A 26,007-nucleotide genomic window follows, 5' to 3' on the forward strand; every position below is an offset into this window, starting at 1 on the left:
ATTGGTTATAATAACTGTTTTTTTAAATAATATGTTTGATTCACTAGTGAAAGTGAAATAGTGAGTATTCCATACTTTTACAAGGTTTGTGTACACAAAGTAGTTTGGAGGTAAGTTACCAGTGATCTGTTCCTAACAGAGTTCGTCAGTCTCAAAACTTTATATAATTTTAATCTTCTATAGAAAGTGGATTGATAAACTCTAAGTCATTTTTTTATTATTTTTATTTGTAGCAAATTGTATTAATATAAACGTTAAAGTATACGTATAATGGTTTTAACGTAATTGCTTCTAGACATCGATGACGTACATCAAATAATAGCCATCTAAGTGGTATCGAACTATAATTTCGACCTCTCTAAAATAGCTGCGCTTGTCATGACGAATTAGCAACGCGTCCCTAACAGTGCGTCATCTGGTGACACGACACTTCGTGGAATTATGACGCGATCGTCTTTGTGGCATTACTCTACTTCCCTCTCCTCCATGAGCCCAAAACGCGTGTATTGTCCTCTGACGGCATTTTATGCAAGTGCAGTCCTATCTTCTTAAGTTCATGAACGTACTGCTGACCCATCGGAGTACTATTATAATGAAGAAATCATTCTAAATCCAAGTATTTTCGAATTCGTTTCTATTTATTCTAATCCAACCTTTGGGAACCAGCTGGTATCATTAATGAACCCCTAATTGGAAACCAGCTGATTTCATTAACTAGCTATGGAAGTTTATTGTTTTCATCAAACACTCACTGAGATATATTTCTCCTAATTTAAGCATTAATATAGGGTTTACAAATAACTTTCACTAATCAGTTAATATCTTTAGATCCACATCGGAAAAAAAACACAACTCTCTTTTATCACGTGATAAATGGGATTCTGTTGCTCATGCCAAATATTCACCAAGGAGGTCCAGATACTTTTATAAAGTTATAATTGAAAATCAGCCATTTCATCAACTAATTGTTAGAAACTAATCAGGTGTTTATCGTTCGATTTTCATCCAAAACATCTAGTTCTATTCAATATGTAATAACAGTCAGTATATCTATATTGTACTTCTAAACCTGAAACTATTCGAAGTCTGACATAAACCGTTTCGGATTGGACGTAAGAGATCACTTACATATAGACGATAAAACTCTTTTAATAGCAATTTTCTATGGTTGAAGATTTTAAATATTGAAATAGACTGCACTTGAAATAAAATAAAAGATAGAAATAAAGTATCAGAATAAATGATATTTTTTAAAATAAATATTAGAAAAGTATGTAAAATTTAAGTGACTTAACATAGTTTTGATCGTAAATATACTTATTTAATTTAATGGAAGAACGCTGGATGTTTAGGCATTATTAGATAAAAACACCGAATGTTTTTGTATGTTCCTTCCTCAAAAAATTACCTGTAGTACTGCAGCGTTGATACCTGTTGTGATAATGGCTGGTTTGGTGATAGGCTTAAAACCTCTTCTGTTGTTTGTAGTCGTAAACTTGATGTGAGCCATGCTTTGCATTGAAGATAAAGTCCCTGGAAAATATAAATGTCAGCGCCATCTTTTGTAACGTCGGTAAAACTTACTTCAGTGAAAATATAAAAGTTTTAGAAAATAAAATACATACTTATTTCGAGAAAATAATTTATAGAGTTTATTAGAAACCTGTTACATAACTATTTATATTTTATAATAAAAGAATGGGCAGTTTTTATCATACATTTTTATAAAGTTTAACAAAAGTCATCATTATTTAATTACTTTACTAGATAGATACTACATCTCGGTACCATTATGCAGCTATAATTTTAATTCTATGATATGGATTTGTAATATTTACTTAAGAAAAATAGCGTACTTTTTGCACAATTCTGTTAGACTTTTCAGCTACAAAAGCTACGGCAAACCAATCTCCCGCCAGAGGGCCTGAGATATTTAAGTGCACAGGCTCGGAATCTGTCTGCAGGGTCACGTGATGGAGATTCTGACGGTGAATATGAAACTGAGGTGGAAACGTTTCGTTTTGTGGATTAATGACAGGATAACTCCCATACTGCAAATATCTAACAATAAATAAACTCAAAATTTAAAATCCAGGCATAGTTCATTTATTAAGTTAGCAAAATTTTGTTGTTAAAACTATATGTATTCATTATGAGGCTATATCAGTAGGTGTATTAAATGCAAAATCAGTTTGTGATAATCTTTCAAGCTATACGACTGACAAAGAAACATTTACTTGGGATAAGTACAACTTAAAAATAAAATAAAATATATTATCAAAGCAAAAGTTTAGATATAGTTAAAAGACAGGACATTCAGATACGTGGATATATTACAGTTTTTACTAAAGCACACAAGAAAGGAAAATATCTAAAGTTTTATGTGGCCTAGTGTGAACTCAAACGTTCATAGTTATTGTAAATATTATCAACTAGGATTATCTTCAGTCTATCACTTCTAAATTAAGGATAGCCAGAGCAGATAACTTTAATGCAGCAATTTAGAAAACTAATATATAAAAAACAACATAAAACAAATGATCTTGAGCCTACGTTTTTTGTATGCATAATGAAGGGTACAATACTACTGAATGATTAGCATTTCAAAGTTCTTTCTTTAAAATCATCAAATCTGAAACAGGATCCTGTCTACTGAAGGAATATTTTAATACGTTATCAACAGTTGTCGTTTAGAACAAGAACTGTCGTTTTCTTGTTACACCAAATAATACAAAATTAGGTAATTTAAAAGTATAAATACATTTTATTGATAAACATAAGACACCGAGTTTAAAGAGCAGCTCTTTGAAAACATTGATAAAAGCTCGAGCTGTAACATATAATAAAGTTGTGTTTTACTTGTTTTATGTAGTAATTCACTAATCTATTCCTTTTTCTTTTTTTTTGTGGCAAGTATTGGTGAAATAAAGAAAAGGCTCTATGAAGACAAATAAAGATATTACATTAAAATAAAATATTTGTATGGTAGCGTAAGTTATGAAAAATAAGATACAGCAAGTAATGCTGTGAAGATGAAAGCAGAATCGTAATTGATTTGGATCTAGGCTTATCATACACATTTATACACAAATAATGAAGCACGAATACTTTTTAATAAAAAAAAATAATAGGATAGACAAAAACAAAAGATTGGGTAACAGCCATATTTACGGGTAGTCGCAATCCTGTAGGATAGAAATAACCTTTCAAAATATTTGATGTGTTTATACTAAATCACAACCAACCATCAACTGCATGGCATTTCGGGGTGTTAGTACTGTTCACAGAGTTCACAGAATATTTATTTTAACTTGTTTGTTGTTAGGTAGCTCCCTAAATGTAATCAAAGTTTCGAGCATGTGAATTTTCCTGAAACATTTGACGAAACTTGTAGAAAATCTTATATTACAGTGTGGATGGCAGCATGAACTGATGATCAATAGAGCAAATTAATGTAGTTTCCAACAAAAACATATTCCCTAAACTAAAACCATTACTACAAGTAATTCGATATATACTATGTTGTTATTAAACAGCCACAAAATAACGTTAACAAAGCTACCCAGGAAACCTCGTTTCTGGCTTTTTATAGAATTCAAACTAAAATCATAAGACTCACATGTGTGAGAAATTATGGACCTTATAAAGTCAACAGTGAGAGCAGTATAAAAACGTTACAGCTGAATAAACACACTAGTCATAAGGCATAAATATTAGTTTTGGCTTAAGACATTACGTACGTCTGGCCAGTTTGATATATATGTATATAATTTGCTTCATTAATTTACAATTCACTTTTTATTTCTCATCTTTATAATTAGCTTACCTTTAGTCAAGCGTTAATGACAAAAAAAATCTAAAGGTTCGTTTGTTTTTGAATGTCGCGCAAAGCTACTCGAGGACTATCTGCGCTAGCCGTCCCTAATTTTGCAGTGTAAGACTAGAGAGAAGGCAGCTAGTCATCACCACCCACCGCCAACTCTTGGGCTACTCTTTTACCAACGAATAGTGGGATTGACCGTCACATAAAACGCCCCAACGGCTGGGAGGGCGAGCATGTTTGGTGCGACCGGGATTTTAAAGGTTCGAAGAGAGGCGACAATTACAACACTAACATAAAAACAACTGTTGCATGACTTGCACGAAAAACAAAAATAATCCAAACAAAAAACAAGCAAGTTATCGGTCAAAAACAGCCAATTACTCACAAGAGCTGACGAACAACAGTCTACATAAGACTCGAACAATATCAATAACTAATACACTGGAACAAAGTTAAGAATCAGAAAATTCTTAAGAGCATGATAATTATCTTCAGAACTTTGAGAAAAACATTAAATATAGAAATCGGACAAGCATTATTTACAGACATTTGATAAGCATATTTGTTATATGATTTGAAAACAGAAATGAACACACAAAAGACTTGTTCAAAAAACAACAACAACACAACAAATTCAAGATTCAAATAAGCATGAGAATCACAAGAGTCAGCAAGAACATTTACCAAAAACTGTAACAACGATTATAGAACTTCGACAAACCAACGGTAACAAGACTCGGACTACAATATATATTATAAGAATAGAAAAGACAATAATCATAAGAATTAAAAAAATAATCATAAAAAATTTGTACTAATAACAATAAACACAATACTCAGATAAAATGTTACTCAAAAGACTGGCTGAATATAAAAATACAATCACAAGAATCGGACAAACAAATTTGTTATAGTAGTCCCCAAGTAGCATAGCGAACTTACAGCGTTAAAAACGGGTTTCGATATCCGTGGTACGCAGAGCACAGATACTTAACGGCGTTGTTTTGTGGTTAATTCAAAACAACATCAACCTGGTTATAATAATCGAACAAAAAAAAAAACATTAAAATTCTTGAACATACAGAACAATCAGTTTGTTTTCGGATGTTAGTTCAAAGATACGGAAGAGTCGTCCGTAAAACATGTCCCTGATAGACTAAAGGAAGGCATGTGACGAACCACTCTATTTTACACTCATAGACAACTCGAATCGAACAACAGAATTTTACCGTTATTTTTATAAGTAATTTTACGGCAATCAAACGCTAATCACAGACACTAGGATCCACAGTCACTCACGCCAATAAACTTGGTCACGCCTTCAATTAACGATAGAAAAGTTCTGATGTAAAAACATTAGTCATAACATTCGAACAAAAACAACATTCAAGATACTTAAACAAAATCAACAACTAAAAACTGGTTAATTTACAATAATTGTAAAAGACTTGAAAACAAGTAATCTATATATACATACCTACATGTACAAAACACGGAAAAACGAAGAATCTGGAAAACAACTTTATTTAATATGATAAGACAAAGAAAATAATCACAAAAATAAAACGGCTATTTTCCGTTTGGCCAACATTGCGATGAGAAACATGCTAAGGCGCTGATTAGCATTTACAACATGATACAACGTGAAACGAGTCTATACGAAAATTCTACTAAATATTCATCCCAGTCTGTCAGTTTTGAAGATGAATATTCTGCGTTGTTGGGAATGAAACTTCAAAAGCACACACTAAAACACACAGCGTGTTGCATAGTTGCATTTTCAAAATAGAGTACGTATTTTTTTGTGCAACGAGAATCTCTTTTACCTTTAAACGTAAAACGTGTGGAGGAATTTGAAAAACACTGCTTGAGGCAGGACTAGTGAATAAAGCAATTCTGCAATTAGTGGGGACGTAAAATAACTGTAGGTAATGCACTGTATTGTTATATATATAAATAAAAGATACGAATTTGAGGCTATTAAAAATTGCAGCAGAAAAAATTAAACAATATAAAGTTATGAGAATTTTTAACATATGTTAAATAATCGTTTGTTTTTTTTGTTGAGTTTCGTGCAAGGCTACTCGAAAGCTATCTATATCGGCTACATCTAAGTTTGAAGTGATAGACTAAAGGGAAGATAGCTGGTCAGCACCACTCAAGCCAGATGTTGAGTTATTCTTTAACAATGAATAGTAGGATTGATTGGAACATTATTTCGCCTTCCCAGTGGCTCAGCGGTATGTCTACAGACTTACAACGCTAAAATTTGGGTTTCGATACCCGTGGTGGGCAGAGCACACATAGCCCATTGTGTAGCTTTGTGTTTAAATAAAAAAAACAACATTTTAAGGGCCTGGCATGGCCTAGCGCGTTAAGGCGTGCGCTTCGTAATCTGAGGGTCGCGGGTTCGCGCCCGAGTCGCGCCAAACATGCTCGCCCTCCCAGCCGTGGGGGCGTTATAATGTTACGGTCAATCCCACTATTCGTTGGTAAAAGAGTAGCCCAAGAGTTGGCGGTGGGTGGTGATGACTAGCTGCCTTCCCTCTAGTCTTACACTGCTAAATTAGGGACGGCTAGCACAGATAGCCTTCGAGTAGCTTTGTGCGAAATTCCAAAACAAACAAACAAAAAAATTAGTTCGCCCTAGCGGCAAAAAAAGCAAACATACTTGATGAGGTGTTTCTATCCTGTGACTTACAGATTACAGGTCGAGCGCCCTAACCATCAGATCATGCTAGGATAAGAAAGTAAGAGACCTACCACTTTTTACATGTTATAAAAGGTAGTATTAGAAAAAAATAAACAACATGTAGCGAAAACATTGTGAATCCAAACTACATATATGTAATAATGTAAGGCAACTTCAAAAGTTAAATTTTAAACAATTTTCAAAGCAAGGTTCTTATCCTGTCCCGATCATTACGGGTTTGAGTTTCTAGAATAATTTATATTGTTCAAGCATTCTTGATAAATTGAAGTATTTCATTATCTTCACAGTGTTGGTGGTGCTTGACGAATAGCTTCTGGAACTAATTAGACGACGTTTATTAGTAAAACAAAAACTCATGGATGAGAATAAATAATGAAACGAAGCCTGTACCTAATCATTTAATTATAAAATTATTATTCAGACATGATATTTGTAACTGATTATTAGCAAACTGTTTTCTTAAAGATAAACTGAAATCTAGACAATATAACAAGGGATAGATGGCAGCACACATATTGTATGATAGTTAAATAAGAGTTTATTGTTCATTATTTTTCTATTTTCTCAAAGGCCTCAGAGTCATGGTATATTAAACATGGGTGTAAGCCTCAATAGCCGCTGTTATAATTAGATTTCAAATTTGTCAAGACATGAAGCTATGACTTGAAAGTTTATGCTTGAAAAAACACACAAAAATTTCAGAGCCATTCTATGAGCTGCTATGTGGCAGCTAAAAATATACAAGCACAAACTTCTTTCAAATAAATGTACTAATATCTAACTGAAATGTTCTACACACAGAAAAAGAGATCTGTTTTTAAAAGCTAGCACCCAAACGCTTACATAAGTTTTTTGTGCGTATGTAAGCAAGATCCTATAAACATTCTTTTTTTTTAATGTGTGTGTGAACTATATAGCGTAAAATAATTACTGACAACCAGTAAAAAAGCCTTATAAAACCAATTCAGACTGAAACAGCGGTTCTTTTATTCGTATTTTGTGATTCTGTGTTTCAATCTTGAGAATTTGAAATAAAGACTAATTTATAGTTAAAACGTTGAAAGCTGTAAGACTACAAGACACTGAAAACCGACAGTTCTAAGAGTCATAAACAAACTGATTCTGAATTACAGACATTTATTTCCACATTATCTGCAGCTTATTTTTACAGCATTAAAAGACTCTTCAGTAAGAAAAGGTCTCTGCAATATTGGAAAACATGCAAATGGTCTAGAACTTCGTCAAATATGTACAAACTCCATGTGATACAGTTTTTGTGAGCTTGGTTCTAATTGAGTGGATATTAATTAGAAGTGGGTAGGGAGATGATAATCAGTGATGACGAGAAAACCCATTTGTAGAGAAAAATATACATATGAAAACAGCTGGTTTGGGTTGAGAAATTTGTTTATGCAGAGGAGCGAACAACATTTCGACCTTCTTCGGTCATCGTCAGGTTCACAAAGAAAGAAAGAGGTAACTGACCAATAGCTGACCACATGTTTGAAGGGGGTTGTGCAACTGAGTGTGGGAATGTAGAGGGCGTGCTTAGATGTTTGAATATATTTTTTAATATAGGTATAAAGGTGTTTCTTTGTATTGGTTTATTTTGGGCTTGAGTTGTTGTATAAGTTGCTTGTACATGATTGTTTTTAAATTTTAATATTATATTATGATAATATTCTTTCATACACAAGTTTAGAGTATATTATCTGGCATTACTGTTTATCTGTAATTAGTACTTAAGACGGACCTTATGGAGTTGTTTTTGTTTTAGAATTTCTCGGAGAAAGAACTGGCTATGCATAGCCGTCCATGAATTATAGTTGCTCCTAGTCAACTGTACTCACCGTTAATTCTTGGGCTACTCTGTTTTGATCAAGTAGTAGGATTTGGTTGTCAATATTATAACATACAGGAGGCCATACAATGCGCTTTTTTAAATTTTTTGTGGCAACAGGTCGGCAACCATGAATCAGCGGATAAACAGTGATAACATACTAGTCATAAGAGCAAGCCTTCCTTTCATTGTAAAAGAAAGAGCATAACGTTGTACACTTATACTACGATTTAAGAGGATTATTAGATTTTGCTCTCTTTCGTTTTAAGAAGTAAATTTAATTTTCCATTGTTGTTTTTTTCTATTTATTACAGAATGTAATGAGAAACATGAACATGTACACGGTAAAAAAATTAATAACTGAGGCTTTTGTATGCATAATATATTTATTTTTTCTGTTTTTAACAAGAGGTAGAAGATCATGTAGTATCTAATAAGTCTCTAAACAGACATAAAAATATGTTTTTGTATTACAACCGTTATACAATGTATAACATACAAATCGAAGGCAATAAAGTCGTAGGTTCCAGAATTTTTATAAAAAGTTATTTTAAGATTGTCGTTTCAAACTGTTTTAGGAAATACTCTGAGAAAACTTCAGCAAATAACTAGATACACAACGTTGAGGAAAATAAAATAACAGAGATTAATTAACCATTTTTTGCAACTAATGATTATCCGCTCACTGGGATTAATCACGAGAGAAGATGTAGAACAACGTTTTTATCGCTGAAAGCTTTGTGTTTGTGGAACGACTTCGTAAACGTTTGATGTGTTCGATACAATGATACGACGTGTCGTTCATCTGTTGTTTCTAAATCCTAAAAAATGTAATTCTTAATTAACGTGCACCTACAGCAAACACCGACCTCAGCTTCTCTATTAAATTAACCATTCTTGGGGACGACTGATGGTATAAGATAATTCAATACAGTTTACAAAAATGTTTACCCTCCTTCTCGTCTAATAATAATTTACTGTGTATACTTCCTTTAAGGTAGATGAGGTGTCTTTGGAAGAAAAATGGGCTCGTTAACTTCTGACAAGAACAAGATATCCCTTTAACATTCACCCTATGTTGTAGCTGAGTATCATAATGACCACGAACAACTGACTTTTGCGGAAGACACCCATTTAGTGATTTCATGGTCTCGAAAATGGGAAGATTAATTTTATAAGCTGCGCTCTTTGGTTTCTTTATCTCTGCCTCGCAGTAACACACAGGAGAAACAAGAATAGTAAAAAATACTACATAAGTCAGTTAACTTTAAGTTGCAAGAATGAAAGAATTAGTACATATACAAGTTGTATTTAGGATCTTGAGAAAGTTAAATAAAATGACAACATAATATCCATTTAATACACGTAGACAAGCAGTGAACTTGTTAGACGCAAATTAATTAGAACGTAAAACAGTCTAAATCTCCATCTGCCTTGTAGTGGACTAGTTTAAATGTCGATTACACTTAGTAATCTTGTTTGCTGTATCTCGTACTTTCAGTGACGATATACTGTCATTAAGCAAGAAATATGGTAGTTTAATATTTTATTAAGATTTACCGGTAAGTTTTGCTGTTGTAAAATCGCTATCGCTTAAGTATTTTTTTTTCATAAATATCTTGATATTAATAAAACATTTTAGAATTAGTTATTCTTTTTCACTTGCAGCCGACGTATTATACAAATATAAATTAATAAGGCTTTCAGACATTGTTAGTGTCAAAACTTTACTTCCGATAATCTTTTAACCCTTTTCTTAGTTCGTCAAATTAATTTGTCTGTGAGTAAAATACCAATACCGCATTAATTTATAATTTTATATCTAAGTATGTGTTACAAAGCCCTTCAAGGGTGCTTATTATATGCTAAAAAACCATTCATGGTTATTTAGTATGTGTTAAAAGTCATTCATGGGTACTTTACGAAGATCGTTAGGCAGACTTTACTGTTTATTTTTAAATGCAACTACTATGTACACTGAGAGTATTGAACGGCGATATTTGGTGTTATAAGCACCCACGCTTAAACTGAGCCACCGGGGATTAATTGACAAAGAACCCTGCATTTTGTTTTTTATGGAAAATTATGTTGGATATTTCCCTCACACTTAAACACTTATGTATCATGTATACATAAATTCAGAGAAAATAACATTTCCTGACGTTCTACCACCTGTTTAATTATTATTTTACTTTACGCTATGTAGAACCTGTCGACGTGATGCTTATTTTTAAAGGAAACAAACTAATGGTTTCTCTCAAATATTTGTATCTTGCGATGATACAGAAACTGTTTCAAAATGAAGGAGCCCGTCAATTAATTTGGTTAATAACTTTTCAAAGCCAATTTTAGTGCGGTATTTGCATGGAAGAAAATTCGTTGATAAAATAACTGAGCATACAGCATATCTAGACAACCTCGTACTGGTGTTTTTTTTACCTTAAAAAAACAATTACTAGAACTAGTGAAATGAGTTATAGAAACTTCCTTTTATAAAATGGGCATTAAGCTTAGTTCTAATTCTCTTTGTTTTGATTTGCTGTGATTTGAAGTTTGACATTATAATAAGTAAATTTTCAAAAAAAGTAACTTGGATAATTTTTCTGTCACTAAAATAATAAGTTTCAACATAAACAACAAGCAGTACACTCATTCAAAGATCTAGATGGTGATGTGCAGTAAGATCAAGCCATATTTCATATCAATAAAATGCTTAATTATACCTAGTTTTCTGTGCTAAGCTGTGGAAAATACAATTCCAAATCGAGTCGTATCGAAATATTACAGTAATATTAAAACAGTAAATAAGCTAATATTAATAACTGTCGTAGAATGTTTTTGAATTTCGCACAAAGCTACTCGAGGGCTATCTGTGCTAGCCCTCCCTAATTTAGCAGTGTAAGACTAGAGGGAAGGCAGCTAGTCATCCCCACCCACCGCCAACTCTTTGGCTACTCTTTTACCAACGAATAGTGGGATTGACCGTCACATTATAACGTCCCCACGGTTGAAAGGGCGAGCATGTTTGGCGCGATGGGGATGCGAACCCACGACCCTCAGATTACGAGTCGCACGCCTTAACACGCTTGGCCATGCCCCTGTTGTAGAATGAAGTTAGTTATACTGTTTTAGGTACTTTAAAATAACATTAGAAGTTTTAACGCCAGAGCTTTAAATTTAATTTTTAAATGACTCGAGTAATATAGTTTGCAAGATAGTCAGCAGTTATAAATGATACTTGAAAACGTCATGTCAAAAAATGGTATATTAAGTTTTTTTACTGAGAGGTACATAAGAAAAAAAAGAACTAAAATAACACCCCTCCTCAAGCAGTGCCGGATTAATCAAGCAAGAGTCCTCAACGACCCTGTCAAATACTTTATCAACATCACATTCATAACATAGCTGTCGTATGTGAAAATCAATGTGATGAAATCGTGCAAGGTCCACTTGTTCTGAAATTTTCAATCAAAATTTTTATTAAAAATTAAGAGTATAAAAAGATTTTATAGAATAAAAAATAATTTATATCTAACAAAAATAGAATCTTCACCACAATATAAAAGTATAAAACTACAGATATTATCATTTTTTAATGTTTGGAGAGTTACCTTTTTCAAACTCAGGTAAAATATAAAATTCAATTAAAATCATTTCTGGCGATGCCATAAAATAAAGAAATTTGTGCAAGAACGTGAAGAAAAGAAAAAGAATACAGACCACTTAGACATGACAGGAGGTCCTGAGCCCGGACAAACTGGGTATAACAGATTATCTAGTCATGTCTTCGAGTCTTCCGAAAGATATTAATAAGTACTGTTGTACTGTACAAAGAAACACATGCTGTTAAAACTAAAACTAAATCTATAAAACTACCTGGCTGCATTCACTCACAAGTTTAGATCATCACCGAAGTACTAAACAAAATTTATTGCTTAGACTTGCTTCTAATACGTAACATTTGTTCTTCTTAAAATATCTTTTAAGCTTGTTTAAAAATTGCATGCCTATGTTGTTATATGGGAAGCACACCATTAGCTGTTTATGTACAGAACATTTCATTTAAGAACAGAAAATCTTTCCCGTGAGACGCGTCCTTTTAGAAGGATAAAATATTCCAGCCCACATAAAAGTGATTTGCTAGATTAGTGTGTATATCTAATACATAGTCAAGGGTTCGGGTATCCTCATCTTTCACTTCATTGCTCTTCTGTAATTGTGAAATGCTTAAACAACGTTGAGAAAAAGTCATCTAGAGCAAACTACTCCAGTTTCTCCTTGCAGTCTTATATACTTATTCCATCTATAACTTAAATAAAACTCAGTTTTCTGCTTTGACTGAAATCATTTTTAAACAGCACGACTTTCGTGATATTTCATAGCCTAGCTTATAAAATTCTACCCTGGCTAAATAAGAAGAAAGCAAGTACGCCATTTTCAGATCCCATGATATGGTGTTATCTCAAAAAGCATCTGACTGACTGACTGTTTATTAATTCAAGGAAGAAGAGTTTAAACTTACTGAAATTGCCATTAAGTCTAGCGTTTCAATACAGCATACAAAATATTTTGTATTTCTGTACATGTATTTATGCACTAATGAAATACCTGGGTACTGAACATCATCTTCAAGAATGAAGACTTTATATCGACTCATCTAATGTCAGTCTGAAAGCTGTACTTTTGCTCAATGGGAACACTAAGCCATCGATTCCAACTCATGCTGTAAACATAAACGTATCAAAGCATGCAGATTATACATTCTTAAATGCAATTTTCAACGAATAAATAAAGTTATTTTCGCAACATATAAGAATATTTTGAATCAATCTACCACAACTCGAAAACTAAAGGTGATCAGCATTTTTCAACGTAAGTTTTAAAATAAGAAACGTCGAATTACTGAAAAACAGTTAAATTTGTTCTTGTAGCAGAGAGAATTTTTTGTCCAGTGTAATGTGTTCTGCTAGATAAACCTAGTGCATTCAATCTTGAGATAAATCTTTTCATTAAGTAGTTGGCTTTTAGATAAACTTAGAATTTTTAACTAACGATGTATTTCTGCGTTCAACTTGTCTGTTCTTTCCAAATATTATGACTGCAAATTTATGGCTAACACTTATTTGTTCATTTTTAGTTAAGCACAAAGCTACACAATGCTCTGTCCATCACGGGTAAGGAACTCAGTACCTAGCGTTGTTAATCCGCAGACATGCTGCTATGTTACTGAGGGCTACGGGTGATACAAACATGCACATGTGCTTGCCTTCTTTAAAATTCTAAGTATAAGTTATAAATCATGAAGTTAAATAAATATACATATATGACTGTGTGTGTTGTTAAAATAGCTACTTTTATTAAACTTATCGTGAAATAAACGCCTTAAAAGTATTTTTATTTCAGAATATTAAAAAATATACATAAATTTGTTGCGCATAAGTAGCTAACGGTACCAACCGCCAACTTTAGCTGATTGAATAGTGAGATCTAGCCATCACTTTTGCAATGCACCCAAAGCCACAAGCTATTGGGCGCATTTTCGCGGCAATAGGACTCAAAGTTTAAACCCTCTGGTCTCAGATTCACATAGCAAGCACACTAACCACTTAGCTTAGCTCTGATTTGGCGCGAAAGATCATTAATAATGACAGTACAACACTCAGTTTCCGAAGATGCATTTTCAGAAGGAAAACTTAGTGACCTGTGAACGTTTTCAATTTGGTGTTGTGTTCCTAATTGGTATGATAAATACATAGATATATATTTTCTTTATACTTTTTAGACACTCTTGACGTCGCAGTTAGAAGTGTGTTACAATTAATGTATACTTATCAGTGTTTTTTAACGTTTAAAGATTCCGTTTGTCATTGCTGAATCTATTTCATTTTTAAGTGACATTATTAGAGTTTAGAACAAAAATTGCAATTTAGGCTTTGTTGTCAAAACCATGATGTTTCAGTCAGTTATTGGCACAAGCATGTTCTAGTTATAAAAGTATCTGATTGGGGATCCGCGGATCTAAGGTTTGGGATGTGGTACTATTAAAACATTATTCGCACTTCTACCTACGACATTCAGTCATTCTATTTAATTAAGCAGCCGCTGCTAACTGACTTATTTTCTTATAGTCTTGAATAAACTCGACAAAGAAGTGTGTTGGATTGTTAATCCAAGATTATCTTGGTTGTATCTCATTATCGTTGAAACCAGTTCATGTTCACTCTTTGAGACCGCGGGTGTTTTATAAGAGTGATGATCAAATCTCACCATTCGATTAGACCTACCCACAAGTTGCCGGTGGGTGGTGTTGACTATTAGCTCAAAAGTACAGGGATTGCTAGTGCATATAGGTCTGGAGTAGTTTGCGAGAAATCCAGAAAACCCTTTTGTTCGCAATTTAAAGTTAACTATGCATCAACTATAGAGCTCTCAGTTCTAAGTACAAATATAGTTCATTGCATGGCTCAAATGAACGAACAAACAAAAGTCAGTTGGGCTTCACATCAGCATTCCGTCAGATCATTCTGGGAAAAAAAAATCTATTTTCGAGTTCTTCATCGATTCCTAGTGGGAAGGAATAATTGTTAAATGTTTAATTTACATATCGCCTGATTTCACTGCCACTGGATAAAATTGGAAAGAAACTTTTAACCTAAACAACACCTTGTCCACACAATAGGCTAAACGACCACTTGAGAGTCTCCTAGGGTTCAAGTATAGCTATTCTTAGTTTTCAGCTGCGAACCAAAGGATAAACTACCACGCCACATCCAACCATTTGAAGCGGCTACTCATAACCGAATATTGGGAGTGATGTCACTCTCATGAAACTCTCACAAGTGAACGTTTAAACTTATTTGCAGCACCATTTCGAACCCAAGATTCTGGGATTCCCAATCCGATAAGCTAACCATAAGAGCCTATTTCTGAAGTAATAAAACACCGATACATTGTTACAGGCAATAAACAGTTTTAACCGTTCTTATGGTGTCTTGGAATATAGTACGATAAAAAATAAATAATAACAGCTGGCACTGATTACTCTGAAAATTAGAGTATCCGAAATACTGGCAACAGTATGTGTTACCAATGCTGATGAAAGGAAACCAACCGAGCCGTGATAAAGAAAACTGGAATATTGATTTCCTCATTAGTTCACTACACGGCCTAATTTTAAAGTAAACCACATAGTATTAAATAGTAAGAACAAATGTTGTAAAATTAAAGTGTTGACAAACTTATCGCAGCGTAATGTGCACGACATGCCATGATTCTTTTTCATCTTATTTTCTAATTCTTCCAAGTAATGTAATTAACAAGCAAAATACACGTGTCAACAAGAGTCTGAGAGAAGTAAAAGAAAGGGGCTTGAAACGAGGTTCATAGCGAGTATTATTGAAAATTCTAAACAGAAAAATGTGATTTTTTTTTCCAATACGGATTTGGGGTAATGTGGTGGTTTTAGGATTGGACTAGCAATCTGTGAGTCGCGGTATCGAAACCTATCATTGAACACGCTCGCTCTTTCAGTCCTTTGAGCATTATATTGTCACTAAGAATGCCACTCTTCGTGGTAAAGTATATAATAAAAGTTGGCGGTGGGTGGTTTGGACAAACCTGTCTTCCTATAGTCTATTACTTCAAAATTGTAGACAGCTGGAGTAGAAATTCCTCGAGTAGATTTGCACGAAATTCAACAAACAAACAAACTTGTCCGATAGAGCATTAAGTAAACAAAAAAAGACCCAATGTAACATACATTTTACATACGAAAATAAGTATGTTAAAATGGATTTTGTTATTAACACATTCGCTGCCACATAATCAATTAAACGTTCAAGGGGTGCCAAAGAGCAGTTACTGTTTTCCAGACTCATATGCACAAGAGAAATTTGGCTTTGAAACATAATTGTTTATGACTCACCGGTGTGTCACGCTTTCATAACTAAAACATGGTTGTGACTCACTGGTAGGGAGCATGGCAGTGAACGTGTTAAGCAAAAATCTACGCAGTAGACTATATGTGCTCTGCCCACTGAATGTATCAAAACCAGGTTTTTAACGTTATAAGATGGAAAGCAAAAAAAAAACAACAACAGCTTTTCACCGCAGTAAAATTATAGTATTATACTTAAAGTACCTACCTAAGACTTTGTTTCCTGAATATTCAAATATTAAACAAACAGCATATGCAATTTTTAACTCCCCAAAATGGTGAGTCTTTATATGAGATGTATACCAAAAAACATCTTGAATTTTATAATTGGCTAAAAATGTTTATTACTTTAATGATGCAAATTTGGCTTTAGCATCCTCAATAAGAAAGATTTAAATGAAGCATAAATGGAACTGAGTTTTTAAAATCAGTTTGCCTCTAAAGAAGAAAGGTCCACCTTCCAAAAGCGCTCGAGTTATAGGGTTTATATTTTATTTATGCCATGACTTCTTGAATTTAAGTGTTTTTCTAACACCATAACATTGAGAAATATATTAACAGAGTGTAGTGTTTTTGTACAAAAATGTTCAACGGATAGAGTTAAAAATGGATCAAGCTGATAAAATAGTGAATATCTGAAACGTTATTTCTGTTAGGACTAAGTGAAAAATTAATTATATGAGATGAGATAATCTTTATTTATCAGTATTTCCTAGATGAATTTCCACGTGATTAAACAGCTTATCTTTTAGAATTTCTAAAACATCGATATTCTTGACCCTAATGAAGGAACGCAGCAGATAATGAGAAGAGAGGCTGACAGCATAACCATCTTATTTCATGGTTAATAAGAGAACGTTTCTTATGCACCAGTTTATTGCTCAGCACCTTTACATGACTGCATCTTACCACTCTAAATATTCACAATGATTATCCTCAAGGTTCTATTTTTATATATGATTCTTTTGTGAAAATGTTGTCGAAATAAACTTATATCAGAAGTGGAGATAGTACTAACTTTTACGAAAAAAAAACAGCAAAAAACTCAACATCACATAATTATAAAGCAAATGCTCTTACATTCTGATAATTTCAATGAATTGAAGCAAAGAATAATGATTTCTAGTTTATTCATTAGTAGTTGCAATAACGAAATGTTGGAAATATTCGTTTGTTTTGAATTTCGCGAAAAGCTACACGAAGACTATCTAATTTAGCAGTGTACGACTAGATGGAAAGCAGCTAGTCATCACCATCCACCTGAACTCTTGGGTCACTCTTTTAGCAACGAATAGTGGAATTGACTGCCATATTAAATATCCTTCACAGCTGAAAGGACGAGCATGTTTGGTGTGACTGAGATTCGAACCCGCGATCATCAAGTTACGAAGCGAATGTCTTAACCACCTAACCTAGAAATATTAAGCTCATTAAATCGCAACTACGTGCATTAGTATTTCGTAAGGTTTTGGAAATTTCTTGCTACAACGTAAAAAATAAATGAAAAGAAAAATATATACATACATACTACTTTTAAAGTATTTTACAATAAAATTCCTTGCCACTACGAAATCATGGGTTTACAGATTTACGGCAATACTTAGATAGAAAAAAAATGTCACCAAAGCTTCTAAAAAATCAATAACAAACCAGGTGACATCAAGTATAAAATCAAGAATACGTAAAATAATATTATATCGAGTTTGTTCTCCCAGTCAATAACACTTAGGAAAACATACAAAACATATCCAGTTGAAACAATTTCTGGAAGATTTTCTTCCAGCCGATGATAATAAGTACACTGATATAAAATTTGTTGCTGCTGTTGTTTTTATCAACCACAGCTGACGTTGAGAAGTCCAACGAAATAGTATAAAAACAAAACGATGTTGGAGTTTCATGAAACCAGTAGCACCACACAAAACATGAAAAAGGTGGGACTATTATTTCAGCTTCTCATCTACTTTGTTCGACACTGTTAAGATGTAGTTAGAATGTTTGTTGTTTAGTATTATACCTTTGAGATGAACAAATTAAATTAATATAGTTGTTATTAAAAGTCCAAGTATATTATAATATGATATGTTTATAAACTAATTTACACCATTTATCATTTATCACTGTCAAAATCTATAGTGTTTCAAAGCAGCACTAGTGTAGTGGGCCCGGCATGGCCTAGCGCGTAAGGCGTGCGACTCATAATCCGAGGGTTGCGGGTTCGCGCCCGCGTCGCGCTAAACATGCTCGCCCTCCCAGCCGTGGGGGTGTATAATGTGACGGTCAATCCCACTATTCGTTGGTAAAGAGTAGCCCAAGAGTTGGCGGTGGGTGGTGATGACTAGCTGCCTTCCCTCTAGTCTTACACTGCTAAATTAGGGACGGCTAGCACAGATAGCCCTCGAGTAGCTTTGTGCGAAATTTCCAAACAAACAAACAAACTAGTGTAGTGGGGATGACAAAGAAACCGATAGTGAAGCCATTTGGTGTTAACACACACCATTCATCGCTGTCAGAAACAGTGTTTTTAAGGTATGATGATGTTTCAGTGAAGTTATTTGGTATTAAATTATTATACTCCATCCATCTGTGCCAGAATATAGTGTTATAAAAAAGAAGTTATGTTCTACTAATGTCACAGAAACTAAGAGCAAAGCTTTTCGTTATTAAATTAGTATGTATTATTCATCATCGCCAAAACTAGAGTGTTTCAAAACAGCATTCACGTTACAGTGAAGTTAATTGTTGCTAAGTTAACATAAGTAAATAGTCATTCGTTTAAAACTATAAAGGTTTAACTTACTGTTGATAAATATTAGGACGTTGAAGTTTGTGTAATGTAGTGTAGTTTTGAGATTTAACATAAACATTACTCTCCATTGTTAGTGTTTAGAGTGAACAGGAATATTACTTATGATGTAAGAAAAACACGTAAGTTTAAGAAATCAGTTTAACACAAAAATACGGTACCTTACAACCTGAGTGATTTCGAAAGATGGAACTTTATTCTTCAGTTTATTCCGGAAGAAGAAAGGTTGCTTAAGAAAACGCTTTGGTTACAGAAATATTACTCTCCAAAGTTAATTTTTAGAATGAACAATAATGTTACTACAACATTTAGACTTCACGGTAAATAACATTAAGCTAAGTATAATGTAATGTTTGGATTTAACACAAACATTACTCTCAATTTTCAGCGTTTAGAGTAAACAAGAACATTACTATAATATTAAATTAACTTTATATTGTTATGTTTCGATATAAAACAAGCCCACACTAATTATTCTCCGATGTATGTTTGGAGTAAACAAAAGGTTTTGTTATTATAATGTTCAGATTTAATATTTTCCCTAATTATTATCTCATATTAGTAAGTTGTTTGTTTATTTGTAGCTAAGCACTGAGCTATACAATGGACTATTTGTGCTCTGCTCACCACGAGTATCGAAATTCGGTTTCTAGCGTTGTAAATTCGCAGGCATACAGCTATGCCACTGTGGGGCCATATTAATTATATAATTATACAAGTGTTTAAAACACAGATATTATTATGTTTAGTTTTTAATCACACTTTCGAACTTAATATGAATATTATTAAAACTACTTTATCATTAAAATGGTTAGAATTAACACAATACACTGAGGATTTTCTGTTGAAATGTTTAAATTAAAAACGGTTGTTTGATGTGTTAGTATATTTTATACACTAGAGACGCGTGTTTTTATTATACGTATTAATCACACGTTTATGGACTTATTTTATACGCTAACTACTTTTTTTTATAATTTATGCCTCACTCCTAGTGATGACTCAGTGATGAAAGGCCCTTATGAACGAACCTGTTGTTTTCTGTCAACTTCTTTATATATCTATAGAGAGATACTTTTGTTTGATATTAAATGTATTAACACTTTCTAACATTACCACAGGTTTTCTCAGGTTTCTCCGTTTCTTTTTGAACCCATGCTTTCTTGGTTGGGATTTATTTTACTTATTGGACAATTTGTAATTCTGAGTGTATTTATTATGTTGACTACATATTTTTCTTAACTTTCCTTCACCTACTGACCACTAGGTGTCCACAATAATATGCGAGCCATGCCATGACACCTTCTTCACAAAACATATCAATTTTTAAGAAGCAATTATTCACATATAATTGTCTTTTCTACGTTTTCTCACTAATCTTTCAGAACTGTTGTGTTTAATACATTTCAGTATATATTGATTTGCCATATATGAGAGTGCCTTATAAATATGTATTTCCAAGCTCTTCATAGCAAATAATTAATTTTTCGTGAAAATTTATAATCAAGATATAATGCAAAAAATAAATTAACAAGTCTAAGATATTATGCTACCTAGGCTAAAAGCGTTTTTCTTACTTTAACTTATAACTTTCGTAATACTAATAACCTTTTGGTAACATTACTAAGGGGCCCGGCATGGCCGAGCGCGTTAAGGCATGCGCTCGTCAATCCCGCTTTTCGTTGGTAAAAGAGTAGCCCAAGAGTTGGCGGTGGGTGGTGATGACTAGCTGCCTTCCCTCTAGTCTTACACTGCAAAATTAGGGACGGCTAGCACAGATACCCCTCGAGTAGCTTTGTGCGAAAATTCAAAACAAACAAACAAACAAACAAACAAACAAACAAACAAACATTACTAAGGAGCAAACAAAACACTAGTAGCCATATTTTCAGCTACAAGCACATTCTGTGAGTTACCAAGTAACAATCCGACCTCATATCTCGTGCAGGTGCAAGATTGTTTATGTGTACGCGCTACCTGGTCAGCATGCAGTTGTATCAGTTAGATGAAAATTTTTTTGTATTCTCCAGTCCTACGTTTTACTTACCTAAATGAGGATGAGCTCTATCATTGCTGAAGCACTGTGTACTTCTTACAACAAAAATCAAAATCCGAACAAGTGTAAAAATTGTTGAAATAAAAAGTATGAATTGAAGAAACCAAAAAGTAAGGCAACTAGGTAGAAATGGGTGAGATGACATTATAAAAATTGCCATCCTTTCTTACTTCTTATTTTACTTTGAGCTTTGATTAAATTACAGATTTATTATTTGAATTTTATCAAAAGCTAATCCTTTCGAAATACTCAAAAAATTTAAAATTACAAAAATTAACAGTTTTGACCCACCTATAATATTTTCCATAAGAGAAATATGATTATTGGTGCTTCCTGTCTCACTTCTGACAACAAATAATTTTATTATAATGCCATAGACTCCTGCTTTCTAATTTTTTATCTAACTTTTGTACTTGTATCAATCTGTATGTGTATTGAAATGATAGTTCTTTGTCACAAAGCCAGGAGTTTCTCGTGGTTGTGAAATAAAGAGCTCTTGTAGTATGTGTAGATACGAATTTCCAGCAACACTTTGTTCATTAAAGAAACAAGAACAAAATAAACATTAATACAAGAAAACTTAGAACAAACTTACTACTCGTATTTATATTCATTTTATTTTGCTATCTCAAATAACCGTGAAGTCATTGAACTTTATTTTTGGTGTATTAATTTTCGGACACCCTGTATATAGTTCTATAACGGTCTCTCTTTTTTATATGTCTCTTTATTTACTTACCACATTATCGTTTATCAGTATTACCCATACGATAATACATTTTTAAGGGTAACTGAGCATATCAACAGGACAACAATTTTTTGTGTGTATCTCACATATCTTAAGATCATATAATGCTCATCTTGTATAATTCTTATTGAAGTCATCATTACATAATGATTTGCTGTATTATAAAATACAGTAAATAAAATGTATGATTTACTAGAATTGTTTACGTGTCAGTATTCATAGTTTATCAGCGTGCTGGTCAGAGAGGAGGATGAGTGATGTACAACAGTATCAGAATTGTGAAGATAAATCCCAGATGTGATGTTCTAGGCATCTTAAGTGTAACCATGCTGTTTATAGGTATGTAATCAATGAGGAAACTGGAATGTTAACATTGGGCAACAGTTTTTATTTCTGCCCTTAAGATCCTGTTTTTACTAACCATTTCTTTTTTATTGCTTTCCTTTAAAGCCACCCGCATTTCTCTAATTGGAATTAGACGGTGAATAGTAAAACCTTTCCAGTGTGGAACGATATGGATTTTAGCACGTATATATTCTCTGATACATTGGCTTCAATTCTTCGGTTACATATTTTACAAGGACACATTCTACCATACCTACTCCGCAGTTCTTACCCCAATTTTAGTTGTCTGTCCTGTAAGCTTGACTCAGATTGCGCCTTGCATGGCCTGGTGATTAGGTCGCTCGAGTTGCAACCTACGGATCACAATTTCGAATCCTTTTACCAAATATGCTCGCCCTTTCAGCCTTGAGTCTATATAATTTGCGATCAATCCCACTTTTCTTTGGTAAAAGAGTAGCCCAAAAGTTGGCGATACGTGGTGTTAGCTATATGTTCTTCCCTCTAGTCTATAATTCCAAAATTAAGGAAGGCTAGCGCAAATAGCCATCGAGTAACTTTGCATGAAATTCCAAAACAAACAGTGATTGGTTTTGATAGACGATGAGGAATTGCTATTGTTGTTTGTTCTTTCCTCTTTAGGTAATAACGAAATTCAATAACACACGTGTATCAAACATCAGTTTCATTATATCTTGATTGTTTAGCCTCATACGAACAATAACAAAAGTAATACATATGTGTAAAATATATTGTATTATAAACCTTAAAGTTAAATATATCAAATTTAACAAACTTCACCTCTAAAGTTTAATTTCTCTCAATTTATTTGATATTTAATACAAAAATCCCGAATAAATTTCAATATATACTAGAAGAATATAAAAACAAAAACAAGCGTAAACATACGGTAAAAGGTTGTTCATACGTGATAGGTCTTACCCATACCTACCGCTTCAGGCTTGTGAATAGGTCTTAAACTTAACAGACATTACATAGCCTTGACTTTGTAATGTTTCCAGTTTACAGAAACATATTTCTTACCAAGATACATTTTAGAATCTCGAACCAAGGCCTAATTTTACTTGTCTACCTTCGTTTGCGATTCTTCTTTCTCTTAATAATTCGTTGTTATATTGTTCTTTGCAATACGTTATTTTATTCTTTTATATATAGTGTCCTTGTAAAAATCCTATATTATGACACATGCTTTAATTCCATTTAAGGAATCTGATATACACATTAGAAGATTATTTTTTATTATAATAACGGACCTATCGCGGACAAATCACAAGGATTCACGAATCTCGCATCTTTACCACGTAAAGGTGCTCAATACTTTGAGACCGTGAATGTGCTATAAAAGTAACGGTTGTTTTGAATTAAGCACAAAGCTACACAATGGGCTATCTGTGCTCTGCTCACCACGGGTATCGAAACCCGGATTTTAGCGTTGTAAGTCCGCAGACATACCGCTGAGCTAATGGGGGGCAAAAGTGACGGACAACAGACTCTTCGACCAGACAATAATATCAAAAAGTTGGCAGTGAAAACTGTTATTAGCTGTCTTTTTCTAGTTTATCACATTAAAATTAGGAACGACTATGTGCAGATAATCCTTACATAGCTTATCTCGAAATTGTAAAAGAAAAATTGTATTTTCTAATACAATTCGTGAACGTCTATAAAATATCGTTTTTAAATGTGAAAATATAATCAGTAAGAGTAATAAAATATATATTTGCTATTTTAACACAACTCTTTTACAGAGTTGAATATTTGAGAAATATTTAAAAGTTTTAAGCTTCAAACATTCAGGATTTTTACATATTATTAACATTCTAATTTAGGAACTACGTAGCTTCGCTGTAAGTACTGTTCAAATGCAATAAATTATACTCACCAAAAGAGAGCTCAAATTGACGACCAAACGCTAAAAACAAAACAAACAAAAACGAAGTGTGTGTTTGAGTAAGCTGAATTTGACTATGACTCGTACCTTCAATGTGAGATTCAAATTAAAACTTCATTATTGACCAAGAAATTTATCTACGATATTATCCGAAGTCAGGGTCGTGACTAGGTACTAGCACACGAAGCTCGCAATCCAATTCTTCTATTCCACAATGCCCCGATTTCCCAGATGGTGTCTTATAAAATCAGAACAGAAAACCATGATTCATAATATACTGAAAAGCCAAAAGTTCCTGCGCCTGTGAGCCCCAAATCTTTGAAGAACCAAGCAACAACTCAGTCGAAGTCGTCAGAAAATCAAACTACAAAATATGAAAACACATCAGTGTGTGGTTTTTTCGAACCTGGTAATTAACGAAGCTCTTTATGAAAAGTACCACATCAATTTTTTATGGTTTGTTATATTTATAGAAAGATATACGACTTTAGAAGTTTTGAAAATGAATAACTTTAAATTCCACTTCTATCTGAAGTTTTTATAAGTGTAATAAATGATAAGCATTTAATATCAAAACCTTTTTAATTAATAATAACTCTTTCTTCTACAGTTACAGTTTCATTGGCATACGTCTACTTATAACAAATGCGTCCAATCATGACATGCCTTCCTTTTCAAACAAGTTTAGACCACCGAAGTTTCACGAAGGCTTGTTTGTTTTTGTTTGTTTTGGAATTTCGCACAAAGCTACACGAGGGCTATCTGTGCTAGCCGTCCCTAATTTAGCAGTGTAAGACTAGAGGGAAGGCAGCTAGTCATCACCACCCACCGCCAACTCTTGGGCTACTCTTTTACCAACGAATAGTGGGATTGACAGTCACATTATACACCCCCACGGCTGGGAGGGCGAGCATGTTTAGCGCGACGCGGGCTCGAACCCGCGACCCTCGGATTACGAGTCGCACGCCTTACCCGCTAGGCCATGCCGGGCCTTTCACGAAGGCAAACCCATTAAAATAAAATAAACTTAGCATTTATGCAAAAGCTATCTGCAGCGTATTTTCATTATTTACAAGATTACGGTTCCGATATTTTCGACATAAAATATTTGACTATAACAAGTTAAAAAATGAAAGGTATATTGTAACTGAGATTTAGGTTTTAGATTATTAACACTTGTGAAGAAAACACAAAAAAGCGCTCTTGTCTGAAACGTGATTGTTGTCATGAAACCTATTTAAGGATAGTTACATTAGAAAAACAAGACGCAAAAAGCTGTTATATGTCAAATAATATCACGAAAAAAAAAGACAATGAACATAACTCTAAGCAGAAAGATGACACAAACGCAGCTTGCTAGAGCTAAGTAATTCTGCGAAACTATTTGATAGTGAAGTCGTTTACTTCAGGACAGACAGCATCTCATGTGTGTGTCAAGTAAAGCTATCTAATTAAAACTGTGAAATATGAATGTGCTTTGTCTCTAGGGTACGAAATTTAACATGAAAGGAACTACTGTGAAAAACATTAGGACCCCAATGTCTACCATATACATTTCAGTAAAACTATGTTGTTGTTGTTTTTCAAAAACGTGCTGTTTAAAGTGATGAATCACAGAAGAATATGTAATTTCTCTGTATTTTAGAAGTCCAAATACCAAGTAAACCAGAAACCTCTGTAGCAGTGTAACTATCTGGTTCCAAAACTTATTTAATAAGTAAGGAATCTCATACTTCACCAGATAGAAGGCCAAAAGAGAAATTTGCCATGTTACTTCATACACAAAAAATGTAACTTCCCATTTACTACGAAAAGCTTTAACGAAATTTAA

General features: G+C 33.3%; 1 protein-coding gene across 6 annotated transcripts in view; it reads right to left on the bottom strand.

The window, feature by feature from the left end:
* Positions 1–26,007, bottom strand: part of LOC143244818 (transmembrane protein 8B-like) — an 83,220-nt gene that overhangs the window by 34,821 nt on the left and 22,392 nt on the right. For 4 of the 6 annotated variants that reach the window (XM_076490177.1, XM_076490174.1, XM_076490180.1 and 1 more), the window contains 2 exons: positions 1,857–2,076; positions 1,409–1,533 (listed from right to left, as the gene is read on the bottom strand). In XM_076490177.1, the coding sequence (XP_076346292.1) occupies positions 1,409–1,533; positions 1,857–2,076 (345 nt within the window). The remainder of the gene's footprint in view (positions 1–1,408; positions 1,534–1,856; positions 2,077–26,007) is intronic. The other 2 variants (XM_076490178.1, XM_076490176.1) reach the window with 1 other exon arrangement.

The sequence above is a fragment of the Tachypleus tridentatus genome, chromosome 2 (genome assembly GCF_004210375.1).
Source record: "Tachypleus tridentatus isolate NWPU-2018 chromosome 2, ASM421037v1, whole genome shotgun sequence".
In the NCBI taxonomy this organism is placed as follows: domain Eukaryota; kingdom Metazoa; phylum Arthropoda; class Merostomata; order Xiphosura; family Limulidae; genus Tachypleus; species Tachypleus tridentatus.